Source organism: Phaenicophaeus curvirostris, chromosome 11, assembly GCF_032191515.1.
Source record: "Phaenicophaeus curvirostris isolate KB17595 chromosome 11, BPBGC_Pcur_1.0, whole genome shotgun sequence".
In the NCBI taxonomy this organism is placed as follows: Eukaryota; Metazoa; Chordata; class Aves; order Cuculiformes; family Cuculidae; genus Phaenicophaeus; species Phaenicophaeus curvirostris.
Genome location: NC_091402.1, coordinates 2,422,754 through 2,430,889, shown reverse-complemented (window position 1 = coordinate 2,430,889; position 8,136 = coordinate 2,422,754). Strand labels below are relative to the sequence as shown.

Here is an 8,136-nt window from a genome sequence, read left to right as displayed (position 1 = left end):
TGGTGTTGTTTAATACCTTGATCAGCGACTCAGACAATGGGATCAGGGGTACTCTCAGCAGTTTGTGGATGACACCAAGCTGAGTGGTGAAGTTGACACCCCTGAGGGATAGGATGTCATCCAGAGGGCCCTGGACAGGCTGGAGAAGTGGGGCTGTGAAAACATCACGAGGTTCAACAAGGCCAAGGGACAACTCTCAGTATCGATACAAGCTGGGGGATGAAGAGATTGAGAGCAGCGTTGCAGTGAAGGACTTGGGGTGCTGGTGGATGAGAAGCTCAACACGAGCTGGCAATCGGTGCTTGCAGCCCAGAAACCAACCGTGTCCTGGGCTGCATCCAAAGCAGCGTGGCCAGCAGGGCCAGAGAGGGGATTCTGCCCCTCTGCTCTGCTCAGGTGAGACCCCACCTGGAGCCCTGTGTTCAGTTCTGGAGTCCTCAGCACAGGAAGGACATGGAGCTGTTGGAGCGAGTCCAGAGGAGGCCACAGAGATGATCTGAGGGCTGGAGCATCCCCCATATGAGGACAAGCTAAAAGAGTTGGGGTTGTTCAGCCTGGAGAAGAGAAGGCTGTGGGGAGACCTTAGAGCAACTTCCAGTTCTGAAAGGGGCTCCAGGAAAGCTGGGGAGGGGCTCTTGGTCAGGGAGGGCAGGGAGAGGACAAGTGGGAACAGTTTTCAGCTGCAAGAGGGGAGATTGAGATGAGATTTCAGGAAGTAATGTTTTGCTGTGAGGGTGGGGAGGGCCTGGCCCAGGCTGCCCAGAGCAGGGGTGGCTGCCCCATCCCTGGAGGGGTTCAAGGCCAGGCTGGATGGGGCTTGGAGCCCCTGATCCAGTGGGAGGTGTCCCTGCCCATTGCAGGGGTGGAACTGGATGGGCTTTGAGGTCCCTTCCAACCATTCTATGATTCTATAAGTATGGACAGAATTACATCCTTATTAAGGTTTGATAATTCAGTGTTTTCTCACTTAAAATAAGGTCTAGAGAAGTTCAAATAATCAAGCAAAATTTTACCCTTATTCCAAGCACTTAAAAATGCTGCAAGCGATTCTCTGTCAAAAACAGTTTAAAGCTTTCTTAGCCAAAAAGAGGTGTAAACTGAGGCCTTGATAACAGAATACTCAACACTTTAACTTCTCTACTGCAGCATCTTTCAGAAATGTCTCGGTGACAATTATTTAAGAGATCTAAAGGAAAACATTCTGTGCTGTCAGTAATTGACCTTGAGATCTGCTCATTGTCACTCTCGGTCTTACTTTAAAGTTTCTAAAAAGAAAAGGACTTTCATTAAAGTTCAGTCAATATTTATTTTCCACAAAATAAAATCCAATCCCGTTAATGTAAACATCCGTAGGACACAGATATTAACTCAATCCGTTGTACCTTTGTGTACCATGGCACTGAGCTTATGGCAATCGTGTCACTTGGAAATAACCTCACTTGCCAGTGACGGAGTTTTCTAAATCAATAAATACATGTGAAAACAAGAGAACAGTCACAATATAAACACAGAGAACCTGAAACCAAACGCAACGGTACGGTCACGCAGGAGCTGCTCTTTAGAACTGGCTAGAGAACAACTGTCACTAAAGCTCCCTCTACAAAAATAAACTGCTTTGTTAATCGCTACTGTTACCTACAGGTGGGCAAATCACAGCAGACAGCGCGGGACACAGAGCTGAACACGCCCCAGCGTTTGGTAGCCCGTCTTGTCTTTGGCGTGGCCACGCAGACCTCACGAGGGACTCTCTGCTCCCTCCTTCAGCCTTTTTCTCTTCTCTTCCAGGGTTTGTTGAAACACTTTCTTCAAGGTATTGTAAACATAGGGTCCGTTCTCAGAATCGAAGTTTGTCTAAGAAAAGGGAGAAATGGAAGTTCAGCTGCTGAAGGGATGTCACACGGCAAAAGGCAAACACAAAGGAGATGATCAGCACCTTTAACAAGATCAGGTTCTAAGACGTATCACATAAAGCACGTGTTTCATGATGGGGGAGGACCTGAATGCGAAGTGTCGGCAACGTAATGCTGACCAGACAGTAAAACAAACCAGAGGAAGGAGAAACATCCTGATTGTTGTAGTGGGTGATGAGAGATTAGGAAGCAGCATGAGTATCGTTCTGTTCACACTATTTCACCTGCTGAAGAGAAGAAAGCAGCTCTGCACTGAGCATGAGCAAGCTTAACCTCTCGCTAGTGTTAAATGATTCCAAAAGCAGCAGGTATTTATCCACATCCTACATCAGGAGCCCAAAACACAACTGAATTGCAATGTGATGTCAGAAAATGATCTGCTCGGGGATCTGGTTCAGTAGTGGACAGCTATGGTTGGAATCCAAACCAAATGATTCTATGATTCCATAATTGAATCTGCTGAAAAGACTCCAAGCAGGACAGAATCTTGCGAAGTTTTTGCTAAGCTCCTCCTGGACACTAATTATTTTCACCACTTCCCGTTATCTTTTCCCTAATTTGAAGAAGTCCATGAACTGGCCATGATCCAGAAGGAGAAAAAATGAAACTAAAGGATTAAGGCTGTAGGGACAGAACTAATGTGAGAATATTTCCTACCCTTCACAGAGGCTAACGATTAAACGCATTCTGAAACAGATACGCGCAAGTATCTGCAGGGTGAAGGAGCCTACAGCCCCTTTGCCCACAGGGCCCACTCTGTTGACTCAGCCTTCGTGACTTAAAATAAATAAATACGACTTCATGGAGAAGTGGTTACTTGCCTTGGTGAAAGCTTTAATAGCACGAGCGAGTAAGGCCTCCTCCACATCAGCTGGGAGCGTCTGCAAGTTCACCACGCAGTGTAAAATACAGAGGATGGTCTGGCACTGCTCCTGGTAGAAGAGCAGCTCGTTAGAAGAAAACATGGAATTTTCAGGTTTTGTGAACTGCTGTTTAAATATCAGAGTGTGCTTTCCTGTACTGAACTCTTCAGGCATAGGAGCTGGGATGGGAATTCTCATAAACCTAAAAAGACTCTCCATAATGATTTTGGTCATGATGCAAGACACTGGAGCTGCTGGAGAACATCCAGAGGGCAGTGAGGCTGGGCAAGGGGCTGGAGCACAAGTCTTGCAAAGAGCTGCTGAGGGCCCTGGGGCTGTTTAGCCTGGAGAAGAGGAGGCTGAGGGGAGACCTCATTGCTCTCTGCAACTCCTGGGAAGGAGGTTGTGGTGAGGTGGGTGCTGGGCTCTTCTCCCAGGTAACCAGTGACAGGACAAGAAGAAACAGCCTCAGGCTGTGCCAGGGGAGGTTTAGATTGGATATCAGGAAACATTTCTGTATGGAAAGAGTGGTGAAGGCCTGGCAGAGGCTGCCCAGGGCAGTGGTGGAGTCTCCATCCCTGGAGGGGTTCAAACAATATGTATGTAGATGGGGCACTTGCAGACATGGTTTAGCAGGCACAGTGGGCCTGGGCTGACGTTTGGACTGGATGAGTTTGGAAGTCTTTTCCAACCTCAGTGATTCCATAATTCTATGATTCTACAAAACTCTTGTGGTGTACCACAAACTGCTCTGGAAACTTCTAGGAGGTCAGACGAGCATCTGGAGACCTATTTTTCAACACGTGAATGGTAGCACCTGTGGACTGGCATAGAAAAAGTGAGATTTAATCTTTTCAGCCCAGAACTCTCTGCATGTTTAGGGCTCTTTCCCCAGCTAACAGAGGATGATCTGCAGCTCTCTGTCCTACCAACTCCACTTCAACATTAAATGACATTTGCGGAAAGACACCTGGGAAATGCCAGCAAGGACACACAAAGAGAGGAACGGCATCTTCCTGGCTGCTGGTTCACATCCCTTTTCCAAGGGAGAGACATCTCCACACTGGCAGGCCACCCAACAGTGAAAATGTATTAAAAATTTGAGGGATTTGTGAGAACAGAAGCTAAACATCTCACACAGGGGGCTGCCTGGCTGGAAAGGGATTAGCAGGAAGGAACCTGGGTGTCGCATTGTGTGCTAAGTTAAACACAAGCTGGCAACAGGCCCTTCCAGTACAGCAGCAAAGAGCATCCTGGGCTGCATTCACAGACTTAGACAACTGTTTGGGTTAGAAGGAACTTTAAAGCCCATCCAGTTCCACCCCCTGCCATGGGCAGGGACACCTCCCACTGGATCAGGTTGCTGAAAGCCTCATCCGGCCTGCCCTTCAACACCTACAGGAACAGAACTGTCACAGCTTGTCTGGGCAACCTGGGCCAGGGCCTCCCCACCCTCACAGCAAAACATTTCTTCCTAAGATCTCATCTCAATCTCCCCTCTTGAAGGTGAAAACCGTTCCCCTTTGTCTGTCCCTGCACTCCCTGATCAAGAACCCCTCCCCAGCTTTCCTGGATCCCCTTTCAGTACTGGAAGCTGCTCCAAGGTCTTCCCACAGCCTTCTCTTCTCCAAGCTGAACAACCTCAACTCTCTCAGCCTGTCCTTGAATGGGAGGTGCTCCAGCTTCAGAACACCTTTGTGGCCTCCTCTGGACCAGCTCAAACAGCTCCATGTCCTTCCTGTGCTGAGGACTCTAGAGCTGGATGCAGGGCTCCAGATGGGATCTCACAGATCAGAGCACAGGGGCAGAATCCCTTCCCTTGACCTGGTGGCTTTGCTGCTTTGGATGCAGCCCAGGATACGGTTGTTTCTGGGCTGCAAGTGCCCATTGCCGGCTCATGCCCAGCATTTCATCTCTCAGCACCCCAAGTCCTTCTCAGCAGGGCTGCTCTCAATCGCGTCATCCCCCAGCCTGTATATTCAGCAGGGAGTTCCCTGCAGATCAAAGGAGGTGACGCACCAGGAGTGCTGGATCCAGCTCAGGGCTCCCTGGTACCAGCAGGGCATGGATATATTGGATCCAAGTCCAGCAAGAGGCCACAAAGACAATTAAGGGACTGGAGCATCACTCACAAAAGCGACCTGCTGCAGCTGACCTTGTTTTGAACAGGGTGGTTGGACTAGAAGATATCCAGAGGTCCCTGCAAAGTCAAAGAATGCTTCAGGAAGAAACACGACATTTTGAGTTGAACTCAGGAATTCTGAAAGTCACAGCATGCAGGTGGTGACAGCACATAAAGTTCTGGCCACCTGGTGATTAGAAGCTCTATTCTTGGATATCTGGAGGATGTTAAAAGGGGTCATATTTTCTTCATAAATACTTCAAGCCCAAAAGAATTCCTAAAGAATTATGAGATGAATTTGTGTAATTAAGAGACAAGAATAGAGACATTTCCTTAATGTTTCATTTACTGCATATGTAGCCCCTTAGGGAAAGCACAATCAAACAGTTCGGACTCGGTGATCTACGGTTAGAGTTGATGATCTCAACCAAACAAACAATTCTATCTGCTCTTCATAGTACAGATGGCCACAGTTTGGACTCTGTAGAGGGCTCTGGCCTGGCTTCTGATTACTTGAACTGGCAAATCCCTCTTATTCTCTGCCCTGACTCCTCCTGGATGAAGACATTTGCACAGCGAATATGACAACCGTTCAGGACAGCTGCCAGATGTGACATTAACAAAAGCCACACAGCGAGTCACAGAGAAAAAGTTTCTTATCTTTGCCTCTCGATAGAAACTGCAGAATTTGCATGGAAATGAGCTGAAGTTGAGCTCATATGGAATGGTGGCAAAGGAAGGATCTGGTGTTTATCTCCTACTCGTAATCCCAGCACTGATTACATCTCACGCTGTTCAATACCGAAGCAATGCACATTTCCATTTCTAAAGAGATTGAAGTTGCCCTTTTTAAACTGCAATTCCCTTGCCTAAAGGCCATTACTGAGTAGTTTAACACACACTAACAAAACAAGTGGCTCCTTAAAGAAGGAGCTGGCATGGAGGATACCTACCTTTCTCAGTAAGTAAAGTGCATCCTGTGATTCTGTGCAGTTTTTGGCCAGGAGGTCAATATCGTCTTTGGATATAATAGGTTCCTTCAGCTGCTCTATCCAGGACCACATCAAACTACAGAGGATAAAAGGATCTCTCTCGGTACAGATTTTATCCCAAGCTCCATCTCGAGAATTCAATTCTTTCTTAAAAAAAAAAAAACAACAAAAGAAAACAAAACTGAAATGCATCAGCTGTTCACTTTGCCAACAAGCTCTTTGATCACAGCAGTATGAGAATAAGTCAACCAGCTCTGGGTTCCAACTCCAGAGCAGATGGTGCTCAGAGGATTTGGTTTTAAGGAGCAGCAGTGAAGTTTCTACTGAATTCTTTTACTTGTACACGCAGAATCCTCTGATCAAGCACTGATTAAAACTAATGCAGCTCTGCCCGGGAAGCTGCAGGGCTTTTGTGCTACCAGCAACCAAGTTACAAGCACAGATAACTGCATTGCTTCTCAGTAGTCAAATGAACAATGTTCCAGCCTCCTGCTTGAAACCAAAATGTGTAGGTGCATTTTGCTCACTTTTGAAAGAACTGGCCCACAAAGCTTCCTCACAAGGGGAGGAAGAGGAGCAGATGCTGAGCTCTTCTCTCTGGACCTGAGGGAATGGCAGGGAAAAGTGACAGGGGAGGGTTATGTTGGACATTAGGAAAAGGTTCTTCCCGCAGAGGGTGATGGAGCACTGGAACAGCTCCCAGGGAAGCAGTCATGGCACCAAGCCTGACAAGATTTCAGAAGCCTTTGGCCAACACCCTCAGCTCCACAGTGTGAAAGTTGGGGTGTCCTGTGCAGGGGCAGGAGTTGAATTCAATGATCCTTGTGGGTCCCCTCCAACTCAGGACATTCCATGACTCTATGAAGTACTGAAGCAAGCCCATATTCCCATGCATCATTTCACAGCACATGGTGGCATCTGTGCCTTTCTAGAAATCAACCTCGGTGAAATATGCGGAGTTTACAACATTGAATGGAGTTGAAAATTACCTGCCACATTTCTACCTTCTGCTTCACTTCATCCTCTCCCAGAAATTCATTTATATCTGCAAGTGCTTTTGCTGCCAAAACTCTTCGGGCTTCCAAACTTAATTCTGACTGCAGAACAATGTGCGGAATTGTCTCTGACACATCTTTGCTTTCACATCCAATGGAAAAGTTAATTTTGGAAGAAGAAGACGAGTCGGAGTCCTCGGAGACATAGACTCTTCTGCTGTATGTATTAGTCTTGCGGTCATTCCTATGACCAATCTCATTGGTCAAATCATGCCTTGGTGTTCCCGGCTCCCTGGCATTGTGGAGAGACGCTAGCCCTGAAGAGTAGGTCCTGCTGCGCTGTACTTCTTTGGTAGAGTTCCTTTTGTGATAAAGAGAGGATCCATCTTTTCGTCCATCCAAATTAAATTTCCCTTGACTCCAGAACGTGCATGTATTACGCACTAATGCTTCTTTGTTTAAATCCAACTGTGGCTTTTGCTCTCCCGTGGCAGAATGCTCCTCACTGCTGTCCTGCTGAAGTTTATTGCACTGCAGTATCTGCGCAGGTACTGTCCACACGGTTTCTCCTTGTTCTAAGAGAAACTCAGTCCTCCTTAAATCTGACTCACTATAGCTCAGACGCCTTTTTAGATGAGTGAGAGGTTGAAGGCATTCGACATTCCTTCTTTTCCAAAGCGGATCACATTCATGTCCTAGGGAGATAAGAGAATCCTGGGCCTCAGAAGTGGAGTGGGTGTGAGAGGACTCCGAGGTGTTGCTGTCCTGCCGTGCCAGTCCATCTCGCTGCGTGGACATGAACTGCGAAACGGTCTCTTCGATTTCCGCTGAGAGATCCGGTATATCCAACAATTCCGCCTCTATGACTTGCCTGTTCTCAGCCAAGTCCAGCAACAGTTTGCAAACCAGATGAATAAGTTTTGGCACGTGTTTGAGATGCCGGCTCTCATAACCGTGGAGCAGGTGCCTCTGACGGGTCAGGTACTGGGACAGTGTCACCGGGTGGGCCTTGGGCTCACAGCAGGCGAACACGTTTCTCAGAGGAACCAAGAACTGCGTGAATTCTCTGATGCATAACAGCTGCCCTCTGGTCTGGATGGAATTGGGCCTTTTTGCTCTGACAAAAAGAATCGCTTGATCAGCACTCATTCGTGTTGCAAAAACTAAGTAGCAAGCTATGAGAACACCTGGAAAATACAAAGATAGTGTTAGCTGAGGAACTGTCAGACTGAAACAACTACTCGGTGGCTCTAT

General features: G+C 47.4%; 1 protein-coding gene across 4 annotated transcripts in view; it reads right to left on the bottom strand.

The window, feature by feature from the left end:
• Window positions 1-1,281: 1,281 nt before the first annotated feature.
• Window positions 1,282-8,136, bottom strand: part of PTPDC1 (protein tyrosine phosphatase domain containing 1) — a 28,122-nt gene continuing 21,267 nt past the window's right edge. For 3 of the 4 annotated variants that reach the window (XM_069865677.1, XM_069865676.1, XM_069865675.1), the window contains 4 exons: window positions 6,877-8,069; window positions 5,849-6,034; window positions 2,732-2,842; window positions 1,282-1,851 (listed from right to left, as the gene is read on the bottom strand). In XM_069865677.1, coding sequence (XP_069721778.1) covers window positions 1,735-1,851; window positions 2,732-2,842; window positions 5,849-6,034; window positions 6,877-8,069 — 1,607 coding nt within the window. In that variant the 3' untranslated portion in view covers window positions 1,282-1,734. Of the gene's footprint in view, window positions 1,852-2,731; window positions 2,843-5,848; window positions 6,035-6,876; window positions 8,070-8,136 lie in introns of those variants that run through there. The other variant, XM_069865678.1, reaches the window with a different exon arrangement.